Genomic DNA, 18747 nt, shown 5'->3' with positions numbered 1-18747 from the left:
TTACTAGGCAGACTTTGTTTACGGGGTGGTTTGCCAGTGCCTTCCCCAGTCAACTTCCCTTTACCCCCAGCAAGCTGGGAACTCACTTTACCGACCTCAGAAGGATGGAAGGCTGAGTCAACCTTGAGCCGGCTACCTGAAACCGACTTCCATCGGGATCGAACTCAGGTCGTGAGCAGAGCTTTTGACTGCAGTACTGCAGCTTACCTCTCTGCGCCACGGGGCTTAAACAGTGCTATTGCTGTAAATCAAGAAAACCTTGCAACCCTATCATTATTTTAATAAATGTAATCATGTTAACCAACACATACCAAAAGTATCATTGGTCTCTTCCATGTTGTTAATCCTATAATCCCTGATAAAATCACCTGCAACGATAAAACAAACAATTGTGAAGAACAGAAAGCCCTACTAGCTCATTACCTGCCATTATATATGATTGTGCAACTAAAAGGACCCCAATGAATTCTTTCCACTTACTTCAACAACAAATAAATGCTTCAGGCATGACTCAACTTTGGAGAAGTTGCTTTGACAAGGAAGGGAAGTAAAAAAATCAGCTACTCATGAGTGTGATGGTGTCTTCTATCAGATCCCTGCAACTACAGTGAGGGAAAAAAGTATTTGATCCCCTGCTGAATTTGCCCGTTTGCCCTCTGATGAAGAAATGACCAGTCCATAATTTTAATGGTAGGTTTATTGTAGCTGTGAGAAACAGAATAACAACAGGAAAAACCCCAGAAACCCAGAAGACAAAAGTCAGAGATTGATGTGCATTATAATGAGTGAAATAAGTATTTGATCCCCTATCAACCAGCCAGATTAGGGTTAGGGTTAGGATTCTGCTGTCGACAGAAGCAATCAATTCATCAGATTCCAAACTAGCCACCATGACCAAGACCAAAGAGCTGTCCAAGGATGTCAGGGACAAGATTGTAGACCTGGCCAAGGCTGGACTGGGCTACAAGACTATTACCAAGCACCTTGGTGAGAAGGTGACAACCCTAACCGTCAACCTCCCTCGGTCTGGGGCTCCATGCAAGATCTCATCTCGTGGAGTTGCAATGATCATGAGAACGGTGATGAAGCAGCCCAGAACTACACGGGGGGAACTTGTCAATCATCTCAAGAGATCCATGGCATAAGAGGTCATTTCATATAGCTTTACAGTGTTATGTAAGAACTGTCTATTAGAAATGGGCTTGTCCCATTCCAATTTAATAACCTTATCAAAGTACTCTGGGAGAGGGACCTTCCTATTTTGAGGGTCATGCTGGGGAAAGTACTCTTTTGTTCCCTGGCGTTTGGACTTTGGTTTGGGCTCTTCAGAATTGTCAGGTTCATCTGAAAGCTCCAGAGCAAAGAGAGCCTTGGCTAGTAAGGATTGATAGTTCTCCGGGGAGAAGAGAATAAGTTGCTGTTCCTGTACTATGGGGTCTTCTCATTCAATATAAATTCCCCTTCTTCTCTCTCATCTGTACCTGAGCCTAAGTCGATGGAGGAACCATCATCTTTACCATGGTGATCTAAGGGGGAATAAATGGATTTCATGGCCGCTTTGGTGGGCCATTGTCTCCCTGTGGACTCATGGCTGCAACAAGGCTCTTCCCCCCAGGTGGCTAAGTGGGACTGGGCATGAGAGGGAGAGTTCCCAAAAGCTGCTGCATATGCCTGGGACATGACTTGCATGGTCTGCAAGTGATCTCTGAAGGCTCATTGTCGCAACTTCATAAGTAAATTGCTTCCCTTCTGCACCTTTGCTCAAAGGGGGGTACATTACCCTCTCATATCTTCTTGTGTGCAGCACATTCTCTTTGGGCAAACTGGGAAGCTAATGAGCAGTCGTTCCACTTTTTTTGTGCCCTTTTTGGAGGGCGCCATCAGCCGCTGTTTTTGGACACCATTTGTTTCTTCCCTCTCTTGGAGTCCACAAGAGCGGCTGACAGAGGGATTGCCGGAGATCAAATCACCCTGAGGGCGCACAGCTGAGTCAAGGTCAATATCTGATAAAAAATCCTCTTCACCTCCTTGGGCTGCAGCAGAAGCCATTTTGGGTCTCAGAACGTCTCCAAAGGGGAGATGAAGAAGGAGTGAAGATAGCTGAACAAACAGGAGTGTAGAAATAGCAGTAGAGATAGTATAGGTAAGAATATAGTTAAGAATATAATAGAAGGAATAAAAATCACTCTAATCTAGCTCAATCTAAATCAACAGCAGCTATGCCAGCAAGACAGGAGGAAAACTGGAAGTTCAGGCAATCCTCTTCAAGAGACAGGAAGTTGAAACTTAGTTCCTGCCTCCCCAAGCAATGGCGAGAATCACCCAACCTTCAAGATGTCCTTCCCTCAGAGCGGGAAGATATCAGGAACATAAGGAGAAGCCTAGCACTGTAATATGAAGCAAGTTCCACTGAACGCAATGAGATTCTTACGTTTTGTGTTTGGGAACAGATGTGGGTGATTTGCCAAGTATTATATGACACCAGCTATAGCAAAATACTATGCATAACCACATGTCCCATTATTCTTGCTGGCTTAATAAGGTTGAACTAATAGAAATCCAGAATAACCATGAAATCAAACATCAAATAAGTAGCCGTGTCCCAAGCCTACACAGGGATAATAAGGAACAGGAAGATCAACCACTACCATGTGAATCAGAAGTACCAAACTTTCATTTTGGGAGAATCACATTCAGGGCAAACGTGAAGTCATCATCATCTAATCTTTACTTTGTAATTCCATGTTGATCCTCTAAAGTGTCAAAAGGAAACACCCATGAATCATAATGGACATTCAAAAGAGCATCACTCCATGGAACAAACACCACTGCTGCTGAGTTGGCCAATGGGCATCTACAAGTCACCCCATTTCCCCCACCACCACCACTCCTAATCTGTTCTTAACCTCCCTTGATGTATTATAAAGATTCAACTTCAGACATGGGCATCCTTGCCTCCGTTTCTCTGTCAGGAAAAAATGAGAACTCTGCACTCCTTCACAAACCTGAGAATGGCACACTTGTATTCCCAGCGATGTATTAAGAGTTTGAAAACGTTATAAAAAATACTCTTTGCACTTTCTATGTATTCCCAGCGATGTATTAAGAGTTTGAAAACGTTATAAAAAAATACTGTTCGCACTTTCTAAGTATTCCCACCAATGCATTAAGAGTTTGAAAATGTTATAAAAAAATACTGTTCGCACTTTCTAAGTATTCCCACCGATGCATTAAGAGTTTGAAAATGTTATAAAAAAATACTGTTCGCACTTTCTATGTATTCCCAGCGATGTAGTAAGAGTTTGAAAACGTTATAAAAAAATACTGTTCGCACTTTCTATGTATTCCCACCGATGCATTAAGAGTTTGAAAACGTTATTAAAAAATACTGTTCGCACTTTCTATGTATTCCCAGCGATGCAATAAGAGTTTGAAAACGTTATAAAAAATACTGTTCGCACTTTCTATGTATTCCCAGCGATGTAGTAAGAGTTTGAAAACGTTATAAAAAATACCGTTCGCACTTTCTATGTATTCCCACCGATGCATTAAGAGTTTGAAAATGTTATAAAAAAATACTGTTCGCACTTTGTTGGGCCCCTTTAGCTGTGAAGACGTCTTCCAACCATTCATAAGCCGTAGTATCCAAAAACCCTTTTAAAGCGATGTTTGTTTTTTTACAACATTTCCAAACTCTTAATACATCGCTGGGAATACAAAGTGCGGCCACCCCACTAACGCTAGTCCGTAGGCCGAAGACCCCGCAGGTCTCCCGCGAAGCGGCCCAGCCTCCTCGGGGTTACTCACCGACGAGCCGGCCCAGAAGGGGGAGGCGTTCTTCACCTGCGCGGAGCCGCTGAGCGACCGCGCTCCGAAACTGAGGGCCACCAGGCAGCAGCCCAGGCTCAGCTGCAGCAGCCCCAGCGACAGCAGCGGCCGGGCCAGGAGCAGCCCCGGCCCCGCGGTGACCGGCGACGCGGCCCGGCGGGAGACCACAGCCGAGAGAGCAGCCGGGCGAGGCCGCGGCCGCCGCAGGCCGCAGCGGGGCCGGAGAGGAGGAGGCGGCGGCGGCAACGGCTGGGCGGCGGCAGGTCTGGCTGCCTCGGGCACCGCCGACAGCCCAGCCGCGGGGCAGCAAGAGCCCGGCAGCACCACCGGCAGAGACATGGGCGAGAGGGCGGCTGAGGAGAGGAGCCAGCGAAACCGGCCTTGCGGGGTGGGGGGAGGGGAGGTGGGGGCCTCTGGAGGCGCTTTGCCGAGCCCGCTTCTTTACTTCAGCCCCCGCGCCGCCCTCTTGGCCTCTCCCCCACAGGCCCCGCTCTCGCCCATGTTCGGCAGGCCTCAACCTCCTCCTTCGAACACTCCCCTCAGTAACTTCGCTGCCAGCTGCTCTGTCCGTCCGTCCGTCATCCCTCCCGTCTGGAAAGCCTCCCGCGCTCCTTCCTTCCCGCGCTGCCAATGCCTTCTCCCGCCGCCACCACCCCCTTCCAAGTCTCCCGCCACCAAACCCCGCGTATTAAGCCTAGGCTGACCGTACGTGCCTAGGGACTGTCCCTAGGTGGAAGCAAGGAGATGAGGCCCAGCGCCCGGGAAATACAGGCCTCGGTTAATACGGGAGCGCCCTGGTTGTCTTATAGCAGGGGTGGGGAACCTTTTTTTTCTGCCAAGGGCCTTTAGAATATTTACAATATTAGTTGCGTACAAAACTATCAACTTAAAAATTAGCCTGCTATATTCTTGGGCGGTCCTAGTGAAGTGCCTGTGATAATTATTATTATTTGAATGTATGCTTTTGTGTTCAGTTTGCATAATTGCTCTTATGGAAATGCTAGGCCTAAAGTATAGGAGCTGGTATTCATACGCACACACATGGAAGCTTTGGGAAGTTGGCATCCAGGAGCCATGAACCAACAAATCATGGCCTCTGTGTCTGGCACTGCCTCGCACCAGCAGAGAGCTCTGGGTTACGTTCATCTTCAGGAATGTGGTCTCTGCTTACCAAGCTCACAAGATCAGGCACTGACTAAGTGACGCCTTCAGCCAATATCTATAGGTTGTGCTGGTTGGAGTGGGGTGGACACTTAATGTGCATTGGTGCTTTTGTGTATCAATCTGCTTGTCAGCAGACATGGGCCTGCCCCATGCGAAGGCATAAATGATACTGACTTTCCTTTGTTTCTCTGGTGAGTAACTCTGCATCTTATTTGTGAGTTATTTCACCCCAGGGTCTTTACTTAGCTAAATAAAGAACTGGTCCGTTAACCTCCTCCTAGTTGTCTTCATTAGACTCTATGAGACCACTAGGCATTTCACTAGCAGCTCCGTAGCTAACGACTCTTCTGCAAGGGGGAAAGAAGGTTCCTTTTCTCGGCAAAACAAACTCATATCCGCCTTGAATAGAGGCTATTCCTGTCCGCGGGAGGGGGGCGGATCACCAGTCTTAGATCCTTCTGAGCTAGGGATCTGCCAGGACCCACGAAGGGCCAGACCAAATGAGTTCGCGGGCCTTAAACGGCCCCCGGGCCTGTCGTTCCCCACCCCTGTCTTATAGAGTCCAATGAAGACAACTAGGAGGAGGTTAAAAAGAGCAACAGTTCTTTATTTAGCTAAACACAGACCTGGGGGTGAAATAATCCACAAATAAGATGGGCAGAGTTCCTCACCCGAGAAACAAAGGGAAGTCAGGATCATTTATACATTCGCATGGGGCAGGCCCATGGCTTCTGACAAGCAGATTGATACAAAAAGCACCAATGCACATTAGGTGTCTACTTCACTGTAATTAGCATAACCTATAGATATTGGCCGAAGGCTGTCTCTAAGCAAGTTCTAGGTCTTGTGATCTTAGTAACTAGAAACCACATACCTAAAGATGAAGGTAATTCAGAGCTCTCTACTGGTGAAAGGCCGTACTAAGCACAGAGAGCATGATTTGTTGGTTCATGGCTCCCGGATGCCAACTTCCCAAAGCTTCCATGTGTGTGCGTATGAATACATAGTGTTCTAAACCAGCCGTTAAATCTGGGCATGACAATACGTGCCGTTTGGAACGGGACAGTCCCGTTTCTGTGCATAGGTGGAAGCCGAGCACCCGGGAAATACAGCCCTCGGTTAATATGAAGGGTGGGGAAGATCCCATTAGACTCCTGTAACTTCCATTTGACCCCAGGCCCCTTTTCCAGTGAGGGCCACTGAGAGCGCGAAAGCTGCAGCCAGGTCAGAACCAGATGCAGCTTTTTTTTGTCAAAGAAGTAAAGGGGTTAATTCAGTGTCCTTTGAAACTGGTGTCCACTACAAGAGGCGATGGCTCACTTGGTTTTCGAGAGGGGACGAAGGCGTCCTTTGGGCAGTCGCAGAAACGGGTAGTCATATCCAGCTCGTTTTCCAGAATGGCTAGCTGTCTCTGGAAAAGGGCAGGAAATTACGTGCTGCAAAAACTCCAGGCTGCTTTTATTAAATCATGTTCTATCGATGTGAGTTGGGGTTGGGGGATGCCGCCTGGAGGTTCGGAAAATACACCCACTTGCAACAAGACATAGGAATTTGTACGGGAGCCCTGTACATACATTACAGTGAATTTTTGTATATCTTCCATGCCCCTAAATATTTTTGTAAGAAATAACCTGTGCATGATTTCATTTTAAAAAATAACACCAGGACCCAGCAGTACCTGCAGAAATGTCCCCAGTTTTATTTAAAATGTGGGATTTGAATTGCACATTCAGCTGTATATGTGTCAAATGTGGGATGTTCTAAAACGAATGACAGGGTAGCCCATTGAAGATTACGGGAGCCTGGATTGCCAATTGGCTTGCATGGGCTCCATTGAAATACATTCCAGCACAAAAAGAGTTGCAAAGAAAATGTGGAATGGATTTTCCAGTAAGGTCTCTAAGCCCAGATACACTACTCTGGGACTGGAATGACAGCCCATGGGACTAGCACAAGTGTTCTGGGACTGGATTGACAGCCCCAGGGGTGGAATGACGGCCCCTGGGACCAACAGAAGCTTTCTGGGACTGGAATAACAGCCCCCAGGACTGGGACTGGATTGATAGCCCCAGGGGTGGAATGATGGCCCCTGGGACTAGCAGAAGCGTTCTGAGGCTGGAATGACAGCCCCTGGGACTAGCAGAAGAGTTCTGCCAGCCCCAGGGGTGGAATACGTGGGACGCAAAATGCCTCGGCTACACCTACAGTTTTAGTTGTGGTTTTCCATGTTAAGGTGCCTAATTCTGCTATTAGTTAAACATTAAAAATACAGTTGATCATGTTCTATGTTCTGCTTCAAATTCCTTATTGCACATAAGAAGAACATAAGAAAAGCCAAGCCATTCTGGATCAGAACAAGGCCCATCAAGTCCAGCAGTCTGTTCACACAGTGGCCAACCAGGTACCTCTAGGAAGCCCACAAACAAGACAACTGCAGCAGCACCATCCTGCCTGTGTTCCAATGCTCCTAATATAATAGGCATGCTCCTCTGATCCTGGAGAGAATAGGTATGCATCATGACCAGTATCCATTTTAACTAGAAGCCATGGATAGCCCTATCCTCCATAAACATGTCCACTCCCCTCTTAAAGCCTTCCAAGTTGGCAGCCATCACCACATCCTGGGGCAGGCAGTTCCACAATTTAACTGTGTGTTGTGTGAAGTATCAGTTTTGAATCTCTTACCCTCCAGCTTCAGCAGATGACCCCGCATCCTAGTATTATGAGAGAGGGAGAAAAGCTTCTCCCTGTGCACTCTCTCCAAACCATGCATAATTTTATAGACCTCTATCATGTCTCCCCTTAACCACCTTCTTTCCAAGCTAAACAGCCCTAAGCGTTTTACCCGCTCCTCATAGGGCAGTTGCTCTAGTCCCCTAATCATTTTGGTTGCTCTTTTCTGCACTTTCTCAAGCTCTGCAATATCCTTTCTTAGGTGTGGTGACCAGAACTGTACACAGTATTCCAAGTGTGGTCTCACCATAGATATGTACAAGGGCAGTATGATATCAGCAATGCATTAATATTTATCACATTGATGTAAAATTATATAAAATTATTAAAATTAAATATTTTTATTGACTAGAGTGGATATTTCCTATATTTTCCTATTACACATTATTTTTCTGAATATGGCATCCATGTACTTGTTCCTATTGCTGTATAGTTGGGACATATTGAGAAAACATGGCCCCAGGAGTATAAAAAATATTTTCATTTAAGCTCTTGGTTTGAAGAATATAGTGATTAGCTAAAACAACATAAGAGTTTGAAAACGTTATAAAAAATACTGTTTGCACTTTCTATGTATTCCCAGTGATGCATTAAGAGTTTGAAAACGTTATAAAAAATACTGTTCGCATTTTCTATGTATTCCCACCGATGCATTAAGAGTTTGAAAACGTTATAAAAAATACTGTTCGCACTTTCTATGTATTCCCAGCGATGTAATAAGAGTTTGAAAACGTTATAAAAAATACCGTTCACACTTTGTTGGGCCCCTTTAGCTGTGAAGACGTCTTCCAACCATTCATAAGCCGTAGTATCCAAAAAACCCTTTTAAAGCGATGTTTTTTTTACAACATTTCCAAACTCTTAATACATCGCTGGGAATACCAAGTGCGGCCACCCCACTAATGCTAGTTCGTAGGCCGAAGACCCAGCCAAAGACCTAGCAGGTATCCCGGGGGATCGGTTAAATGGGGACCGCGAAGCCGAGGCAGGAGGGGAAGCGGCCCAGCCTTCTCGGGGTTACTCACCGACGAGCCAGCCCAGAAGGGGCAGGCGTTCTTCACCTGCGCGGAGCCGCTGAGCAACCGCTCATTTTAAGAAAGGAGCTAAAGCACTTACAAATTCACAGCTCCTCTAAGAGTATAGTAAACATGTTGTTGTGCAGTTTTATCTGTTATGATGACTTACACATTTAACTCCCCACCTTCACACACTGCTTTGGTCTTTTGGGCCAGCAGACATCTTACAATGCTATTTTCCTCAAGTACTTGCTACATATGTAGTGATGAATTTATATTTGATTCATCTATATAAGGCACAACACCTTAATGTACTAACAAGCTTAGTAAATGCTGTGTTAGACCGTGATGTCATGAGAGGTCTACTGGAGTACAACATGGGATTAAAGGACTGGGGTGAGACCCAAGGGGAAAGTCCAAGATAAAAGAAAACCAAGTTTTCTGTGATACATTATATGGAATTACATGGTCACCTCAGATTTTGAATTAATTCTAGTTTTGTCTATTAAAAGCAAACACTATACATAATACACCTTCTCCTATTGGTGGATGAAGCCAGGCTACATTCTGGACATCAAGACCATGAGCTATGTCTTCTGGCATATCTCAGTGATTAATGACCAAAGCATAATTAAATTGTATAGTTTGTAAAATAAAAGGTAGAATGCCAACATTTTGTAGAATATATCTCTTTATTATTTCAAGACATTTAAAGGTTTAAGACACAAATCATATTTCTACATAATTTTCTTAATCTTGGTGCTTCTCAGCCTTGCAGTGGCCAGCCTACATAGTAACCATTTCATATTTAAAGACATTATTTATGAAAAATTGCATACAGATCTATTTAATGTAGAAAAGTAACATCGGAGGGGGATGTAGCCATGAAACATACAAAAATTAGGCAATAAAAACATGGCTTTGCACAAGCATCAGATGTTACAGAACTGAAGACACTTCATTAAAAAGGCACTTATTTTTTCTTGTACTAAAGCCTGGTATTTTATCAAATTTCCATTGTGTCACAATAGTTAAAAAGGCAGTTTTAATAGTAGAGAGAATGTTAAAAATGCCAGATATTAACACAAACTCTTAAAATAGATTTTTTTTGGTCCTTTTGTAAATAGGCAACAGCATTCAAGGCAATAGTGATTCATTTTCTCCAATATTTACATGAACTTCAGTTTTGCCATTCCAGTGTGTAGAAAGTACAGCTTACGTTTGCTAGAAACCCAAAGGACACACCAGGGCTCCATTTTGGCTGGATAACTGACTCACAAAACAATGGCCACTCTGCCCATAAACCTATAATTCTGTATCTCTGTATCTAGTTTGTTGTCCATAGTATCCACGTTTAGACTGGTCTGACAGCTGCCTTCGATAGTCCTCCTCCTCTGCATCACTGCCATAACTTCCCTGTTTATCTAGGTAAGATCTAGCAGGTGGTTTCTGAGGCTCTGGAGGTCTGGAACTAATACAACAAAATAAACCAAATTAGTTTTGACCCAGTGCTCAGAAAAAAGATATTTCAAACAGTAGTAGAAAGTATTTTTCTGGCAACTTTCAATGTTGGTCCAAAAGTTGACTACATCCATGCAAGTGCTGCCAAGAAGTGCTTCCCCATGAGGATAATGAAATCTTCTTCTGTCTAACCCCCACCCCCACACATGTCCAGCATCCATATATCAGCACCATATTTCCCTGAGCAGAGAGAGCTGAAGACATTTTGCTGCCTAAGACAGAAAATCCAAACATCATACACTCCTGCCCCGCACAGTGATATAGTATTTATACAAGATTCTTTTTCAAAATTTTGTTGTATCATAGATACAATGTGATACAACCACCACATCAACAATAAACCTGAAATATTGCAATTGACAATCTGCTTCCATTTAACAGCCTTTCAAAATCTGCTGAGATAAGCTGCTGGCAGATGGACACTGTTGGCACACATGGCAAAACATTTCCAGCCATTACTACTTCTGTATGGAATACTGCCACAGGAAAGATCCTATGGGTAGAGCTTACAAGATGGCAGCAGTAACATTTCAGATCAGCCCTCACTTAGAACTAGCCATTCTGGAGCATTCAAAACACTCCCATTCCTATAGACCACTGGAACTGTTCTCAGACTTGTTTGTATCCACGTACATAATTAACCTTCCTTTACAGTTCATGAAGGTTTAAGTTGAACAACAATTTACTTTCCTTTTCTTCCTTCTGATTCATACTATCTTTTTTCTAGTGGTGCTGCCACCCAATAAGTTCATTAAAATTAGTTACCATTGAACATGTTATTCTTTACGAAGGAAAGAAATAATACTTCCTAGGTTTTAAATGCTGCAGCTTACTGGAATCCAATCTGTTCCCTTATCTACCCAATGCTGCTAAATTTTATAATTTTTTTTAACTCTTTATTTTTATTATGACATGAAAATGCAGTTGACTTATAGAGGGTTTTCAAGGCAAAAGACACTCAGAAGTGGTTTTCCTTTGCCTACCTCTACATAGCAACCCTAGACTTTCTTGGTGGACTCCCATCCAAGTACTAACCAGGGCTGACCCTGATTAGCTTCTGAGATCTAATGAGATCAGGCTAACCTAGGCTATCCAGGTCAGGGCTAAATTCTTTTTTTCAGGAGTATAATAATGATGATAATCTAGCCTTCTGCATAGAATGTATGCTGCAAAAAAGAAAGAAATCAAGGTTGTAAACCCAGTTATTGTAAATGAGTATCAACTTATTTTTGATGGCAAGTACATTCTACTAACTCCTTTCTGCGAAGCATGAGAGATTCTAACCATACCCTTGATTTTGTAAATCTGAAGACGCTCACAAGCATCTAACGTTAAAAACCAGACAAGAACACATACAAAATAGTTGCTTGTTACCTTGCAGACTGCTCTGGCTTCTGTGTTTTGATGGGGACAGCATAAATGTCTGGGTGTCTCTGAGCTATTTCTACCTGGAAAAAGACAACACGTTATCAGATCATTTTCAGGTTTCTCCTTAACTTATAAATGGATGCGTAATAATGCTATTTCATAGAATCACAGAATCATAGTTGGAAGGGACCACAAGGATCGTCTTGTTCAATCCCTTGCACAATGCTGGAATTTTATAACTACCTCCCCCCCACACCCCCAGTGACCCCCTAACTCCAGGCCCAGAAGATGGCCAAGATGCCCTCCCTCTCATGATCTGCCTAAGGTCATAGAATCAGCATTGCAGACAGATGGCCATCTAGCTTCTGCTTAAAAACCTCCAGGGAAGGAGAGCCTATCACCTCCCAAGGAACCTATTTAATGCAACAGGCTGCACCTCTGTTACATGCTCTGTTTCTGTACTTTACAGAAAGTCACACAGTTTGAAAAATTATATAAAGTAACAGAGAACAAAGCTATTCTGTGTCGTTAAATGTATTAATAACAATGGAGCGTCGTTCAAAGTTGGACCTTCTTTGGCAGGTGGGGAAACAGTAAAAGAATGGAATGTTTTGAATTTGCCTGTATAACCCAATAGTTCTTTTTACTGAACTTTGTTCAATTTTATTATGGAAACAATTTTCTTATTCTGTCTAAAAAAATGCCCAGCACAGAGTTTACCAAAAATTTCTCGTCATACCCTGGCATTTTGTGCTTCTTGCAGCTCTTGCATTCTTTGAAGCCTTGCCTTATGGTCCATTTTTTCAAAGATTTTAACCTTCCCCAACACAGACTTTGGCGTGTTCTCTTGTTCCTTTTCAGCAACCTCTGTTCTCTCCTCCACTTCAGTTGGTGAAACCACAGGCTGAGAGGGTTTCAATATAGGACGCCCAAAGGTAGGCTTGAGGGCTGTAGGGGGAGGAGCTGCTTTAGTAGATATTCCTGAAGTTTCACTGCATGCAGCATTTGGGCTGTTTGTTCTGGCTTCATAATTCTTAGGGATATCATATGGATCTTCTTTGTTTTGCAGTTTGCCCTGTGAATGTCAAAACAAATGCAGTTTTGTGTGTTTATATACAAGTAGCAGTTTTGATACTGAAACCACCAATCCGCAACTGGTTACACGCATGATAAAACCTATGATTCCTAGACTACAATGGGAGATAATGCACAGGACACTGTTAATCATGCAAAATTCAGTCTTGCCACAGAAACTGATGCATAAATAAATTAGAAATTTATAAACTGATATTATAAAATGATATTTTGTGCAAAGGAAAAAACAGATGGATAAAGCACAAGTGAATTTCTTCCCTACTGTAGGAAACTTTAGAGCTGAAATCAAGCAGTGAACAATGAAATAAATCAGGAGAAGACCGAATTCTTTTATGAATTTTCTCTCAAAATTACCTTTGGTGGTTCAGGCTTGAATGCTGGAGGAGGACTGGGGTCTCTTAAAACTTCCTTGCTGCCAGCTTTTCTCATTTGAGCTCTTGGTTCAGGACTGGGCTTCCTTAAACTCTACAACAAGTAGTACCAGTTAAGAATTACTTTATTTATTTACTGCAATTGAGACAGCGATTTACAGACAGGTTTATTTTGGAGGCAACTCTATGTGTGGATTGGGTTTACTTGTCAGTTATGCCTCTGAAACAACTTTTTAAATCACTATTCATAACTGTAAATCTACAGAACACACAATTCTAAAACAATAGTCCAAAAGAGAAGAAGATGCCGCCATAATTGGGTCTCCCTATAGTCAACAGTTGCAGCATTTGACTTGTACAACTTCTACCCACAAGCATTATTTTCTAACAAATTAATTTGAAGGGAATTTTCTGCTCTTTAAAGCAATACCACCATGCTAAACCATAACTTTCCAGATATTAGTTGGTATACACGTGTACTGCGATGCACAATAGCACTACTTTAGAGTTTTCCTCCCAGATACCATTTCAATTGATAGATTTATGTCAATGTTAAACAGCATGTTTTGAGGGAAGGAACATAATTTTATTTCGGGACCTCTCACCTCCTCGTGCTGCACAGGTTCAGAAGACCGACTAATGGACGAGACTCTTGGTTCATTGGATGGTTCATCAAGCTCATTGTCAGTATATGCCCCGCCTTCACCATCTGTGTCTTCCATGTCACTAATCAGTCTGCTGTCGCAACTCAGATAGTCAGCACCCATAGCTGTTAAGTATGACATGCGATCTTCAATGTCATCATCCATTCCTTCCAGCTGCAAAAAGATTGGTGTCGAAAAAATAATTATGCAACACAAGGAATAGCAATAAGCAAGTGTTATAGAAAGCAGATCGTGCAAAAATAGTTACAGTGTAATTAATGGTAAGCCCATCAAAAGCAGTTATGGCCCTCAACTTCAACACCAAGAAAACCCTGCATATGTATTGAAAATATTTCAACAAAATATTTTAACCAATTATCTAGGATAATTGTTGACCATCACTAAGAAGCTTCTGTGTTCTATGGGTGAGGGAACCTTCTTTTCACATAGTGGCATATCCCCTTATATTTGTTGAATACACCTTCTTACAGGACATCTGGGTATGTGTGTTGGCTTTTTGATAGTACACATATCTTGGCATACATAAAATGAAGTGGCAGACAACATACCTTTCCTTCTGAAACCCACACTGCTTCACCCTGTTGTTGCTGAATAGCATCTTTAAGGCTGCCATACCAGCTGTCATTGGCTGAATTTAGATTGATGGTTGCTGTCGAGATTTACAAAAATATAAAATTAGGGACTTGTGCAAAATAATAGCTCCCTACAGCCAGAGGTTTACTGTTTAATTTTATAAGGCCTATTCAATTGGGTAAGGGATTGGGAAAGGCAAGGAAGTTACATCATTTCCTTCACTGTGTTAGGGTCCTCGCACAGGTCATATATAGTTGTACCAGCCATCATAGGATAAGATACCTATTTAGAATTAAATTAAAAGTATAATTTCCAGTGATTGGATTGTGCTAAACATCATGAAACTGGTGCTAAGCTAGAAATGTTTATACTAAATGCTTAAGTCCAGAAACCTTGTATTTCAATAAGGATTTCCAAGGTGTACAACCTGATAGGCTGTGCTTATTTAGTTTAGAACAGTGTTGTGCATCTGGTACTGTAACCTTGCTCTCAGAATGGCTGAACCAGGCTTTCAAGGATAGGAATTATGTAGCCTTCTCAAGGCAACATATTCTGTAACTAAATGTATATTCTAGATAGGAATACATTTAGTTATCTAAATTACCTTCCAATAGTTTTAAAATGGCCCTGACCTGCATAACTCAGGCTAACCTGATCTCATCAGATCTCAGAAGCTAAGCAGGGTTGGTTCTGGCTAGTATTTGGATGGGCAAACTCCAATGAATACCAGGTGAACATCCCTTGCCTTGAAAACCCTATGGGGTCACCATAAGTCAGCTGTGACTTGATGGCACACAAAAAAAGGTTAAAACCACACTTGTCAATTTTACATTGAGACTGGATCTTTACAGCATTCTTTCAAGATATTTGAAAATCTTGGCTGTATATTATGTTACCTGCTAGAAAAATGGAATAGTTTTTCCTCACAGTAGTTACTTCCCTTTACAGTAGTTATTTTGTTTTTTTATCTTTTTTGTTTGTGTTGTTGGTATTTGCTTGTTACAGGCAAAGCCCAGTTAAACTAAACTTGATGAAATAGTCTCTCAGGAGACAAAGGGCCTATCCATGTCACGTTTATAGTTAAAATAGATTCAGAGGATTACCTGTACCCCACTCCAACTGACTTCAATAGGTTCTGCAGGGCAACAAATACTTGAGAGCTTATGTCAATATTGCTCAGTAAAGTGATATCAAAATTTCTTCAAGGGCTTCCTTTTACTTGCCCCTTTACAGCTAAGGACCGTCACAGAAAATAAGACATGCCATCTATTCACACCTACCAGTAAACAGATATGAACAAGTCTTCTTTAGTTTATTTGCCTGGTCATACAGCTTCCGTGAGCTTTTGGTGGATGTGGAAATTAGCCTTTGCCTCATAATTTTCACACCTTGTCTGCTGTCTGGATTGAAGAAAATGACAATGGGGAACCACTGGGTGTAGTTTAACAGATCCACGGCTTTAGGAGTCACATCCAATAAAGCATGTTTGTCCTGTTAGAAGGAAGACAATACACACATCTAAGAGGAAGGGGGAGAAAGCCCTTACCAGCACTGTCAATATCTACTTCTTTGCTTTGATTATGATGGAAAGCAAATGGGGCAGAAAATATTTACCAGCTCAATAATTTGCCTCACAGTGTTCAAGCGCACTACACCAGTGGACTTCTCTGAGCCTGCATCTTTAGGTTCTGTTTCTGCAAGAGTAATACATTTTGACATTTGTCTAATGGCTTTTTAAAATTGACCATTAAATGCTGAAGAATTCTGTTAAGAAAAGAGCAATGAATGGACTTACTGGCAGCTTGATAGAGCTCAGGTAAGTCATTGCACAATTTCTCCATTGCTACATCTGCAATGGGACCAAAGAGTACCACAGGCCTCTTAAAACCAGCTGCAAGAAGAAATTACATATCACAAGTCTGCACAATTATGAAAAAGCATTAGGTTCTGTATTTAAGAGTAAATATCGCTGAACTATATAAAACTTACATGTATACATTTTGATCTCAAAGAGAAGAAAAGCTTTTCACAATTATAAAACAAGTTCCCAATGGGACTTGCCAGTAGCTGTAGTCAATAACAATATTCAAGATGAGAACTGCTGTATCAAAGAAATCCATAACTTCAAATTAAGCAACACTTCTCTAATTTGTTCTAAAACACTATAAAATTATTAAGCTTACATTCCAGTATTTCAACTCCTGTGCCTGACTGCATTGTAACTGTGAAGTATCGCTTAATTTTTTTTTTTGGGGGGGGGGGGAGGTGTCTGAAATACTTTTTAATGAAACTCCTATGCTTAAAAAAAAGGAACGATATACGGTACTTGGCTAATCTGTTTTCTTTATTTATGTTCTGCTTTTCTTTTTTCTACCTTGCTCTTTCTTCCATTCTGGCAGTGTCTGTAGAGTTCCCAGGTGGTCTCCCCCACACACACACACACAAAAAAAAAAAACAATGATCCAACATAGTTCTTAGTTTCTGCAAAGCTGCCAAATCAAATGACCATCAATCATTAATGTAATGTCTCTAAAATCATACCATGGCTAAAGTTGGTCTGTATAAATACACAAACTTTAAAACAAGACTGCTAGCTCATGTTGCTTACTTTCCAATGCAAGCAGATGCACACTCATAAATTAAGCATTATCATAATTTAGTTCTGACAATGATTTGAAAAGGTTGTTTTCTGGAAAATAAGCTAGCAATTAACTGCTCTTAACATTCCACATGTCCTGAGCATGCCCAGTTGTCATTAAGTCATTTGAAGACAGGGTAGGACATATTTTGTTAACTTACAAAGTCATGTTTTTCCAGTGAAGCCCCCAACTAGGAACCTCAACCTAAGAACCTGTAAAAGGTAAAGGTCCCCTGTGCAAGCACCGGGTCATTCCTGACCCATGGGGTGACGTCACATCCCGACGTCTACTAGGCAGACTATATTTACAGGGTGGTTTGCCAGTGCCTTCCCCAGTCATCTTCCCTTTACCCCCAGCAAGCTGGGTACTAATTTTACTGACTTTGGAAGGATGGAAGGCTGAGTCAACCTTGAGCCGGCTACCTGAAACCGATTACCGTCAGGAATGAACTCAGGTCGTGAGCAGAGCTTGGACTGAAGTACTCCAGCTTACCACTCTGTACCACGGGGCTCTGTAGGAACCTGTAGGAGACCTGATTTTATTACTGGCCTGGTAATGCTTCACTCTACTATTAGATATAGTGATGGGTCTGTTTAATCGAGAGCAGCTTTGCACACACCAAGCCAATATTGTGCACTTACTACAACTGCAATGTTTCAACCACATAACATGACTTTTTTAGCTCCCCTTATTAGCTGTAGAAACACACATGAATAAATACTACTCCATATTCCTCAGACCATTTAGAAGTCCATGACATATATTGGGGTGTATAGGTATACATTATATAGGCTTCTGAACAGATTAATGTGTACAACTGAAGTGTTTTTAGGCAGGTCAAATTATGGCCTTAACTGAAAACAGACTTTACCTCTTGCTGTTAAGCCTTGGGCCAAAGCTAATTGGCTAGGCTTAAACAAGTTGCCAGAAAAAACAGCAGTAGCAGTCTTTTACAAATGAAGAAATCAGTTAACAGTTCTTATATGCTGCCATTCACTGACCTTCCCGGAGCATAACTCGCTCATAGGCTGGAAATCTAGTGCTAACAGATGCTATCGCTGTCAAATCTTCACGGCTCTTCTTCAGATTCTTTTTCATTCCAGACCGTTGACCACGCATTCGCCAGAAATCCGCCCTATCGTTGGAGCCATCTCTCTGTGCATTTTGAACACTGGCCATCTGTTCAGCTCTGAGAGAGACAGCATTTTATCCATTTGCAAAAATTAAAACAGCATAGAAAAAACATATTGCATCAGCACTTCTAATCTACAGTCTTGGATGAGGGCCAACCCTCCCATCCAACTCTTATTTTTGTTCCCCCCTCCTAATATATCCTGGGAGAAGGTTTTCGGGGGAGGGGTTCAGAAGAAATAGCAAGTATTGATAACCTCAACATAGATAAGCCTCAGATCTAGAAGGCTGTTCATTTGAATAATTAAAAACCCTTCAAACATCTTTCTTTTCTGGGCTAGGCAATCACAGAGAGCAGGCTTTGTTCTTATTCTAAAATAACATCAAAAACAGGCTTTTCCTTTTCGCCACAGGAATAAAAAAACACAACTCACCCATGTGGCACCAAAGAGATTCAACTCAGTGTTACCACAGGTAGGTGCAAACTCTGTTTCTTAGCCCTAGCCAACAAGAATCAAGACTTCTTTCTGCATGCTCTCATCCTTGCATGCTTTTCTTGATCACACTAAGAGTTGGGCAGAATGTTGAAAATTGGATAGGGAGAGCAATTCAAGGCATTTTAAATTTACAAGAAATTAACATA

The 18747-nt window shown here is 42.2% G+C and overlaps 2 protein-coding genes across 5 annotated transcripts in view; both read right to left on the bottom strand.

The window, feature by feature from the left end:
- Positions 1-8805, bottom strand: part of ENTREP1 (endosomal transmembrane epsin interactor 1) — a 72345-nt gene extending 63540 nt beyond the window's left edge. Inside the window, exons 1-2 of one of the 2 annotated variants that reach the window (XM_056848641.1) lie at positions 8751-8805; positions 312-368 (exon numbers count right to left, since the gene is read on the bottom strand). In XM_056848641.1, coding sequence (XP_056704619.1) covers positions 312-323 — 12 coding nt within the window. In that variant the 5' untranslated portion in view covers positions 324-368; positions 8751-8805. Of the gene's footprint in view, positions 1-311; positions 369-3807; positions 4168-8750 lie in introns of those variants that run through there. The other variant, XM_056848640.1, reaches the window with a different exon arrangement.
- A 1186-nt stretch (positions 8806-9991) lies between these two features.
- The window catches only part of TJP2 (tight junction protein 2), a 95349-nt gene continuing 86593 nt past the window's right edge, over positions 9992-18747 (bottom strand). For all 3 annotated transcript variants that reach the window (XM_056848011.1, XM_056848009.1, XM_056848010.1), the window contains 10 exons: positions 17975-18162; positions 16130-16225; positions 15949-16028; positions 15615-15825; positions 14310-14410; positions 13702-13914; positions 13080-13190; positions 12370-12705; positions 11637-11710; positions 9992-10212 (listed from right to left, as the gene is read on the bottom strand). In XM_056848011.1, the coding sequence (XP_056703989.1) occupies positions 10047-10212; positions 11637-11710; positions 12370-12705; positions 13080-13190; positions 13702-13914; positions 14310-14410; positions 15615-15825; positions 15949-16028; positions 16130-16225; positions 17975-18162 (1576 nt within the window). In that variant the 3' untranslated portion in view covers positions 9992-10046. The remainder of the gene's footprint in view (positions 10213-11636; positions 11711-12369; positions 12706-13079; positions 13191-13701; positions 13915-14309; positions 14411-15614; positions 15826-15948; positions 16029-16129; positions 16226-17974; positions 18163-18747) is intronic.

This window comes from Euleptes europaea, chromosome 4 (assembly GCF_029931775.1).
Source record: "Euleptes europaea isolate rEulEur1 chromosome 4, rEulEur1.hap1, whole genome shotgun sequence".
Lineage (NCBI taxonomy): Eukaryota > Metazoa > Chordata > Lepidosauria > Squamata > Sphaerodactylidae > Euleptes > Euleptes europaea.
The sequence above is the reverse complement of the archived record's forward strand: the minus strand, read 5'-3'. Positions and strand labels throughout refer to the sequence as shown.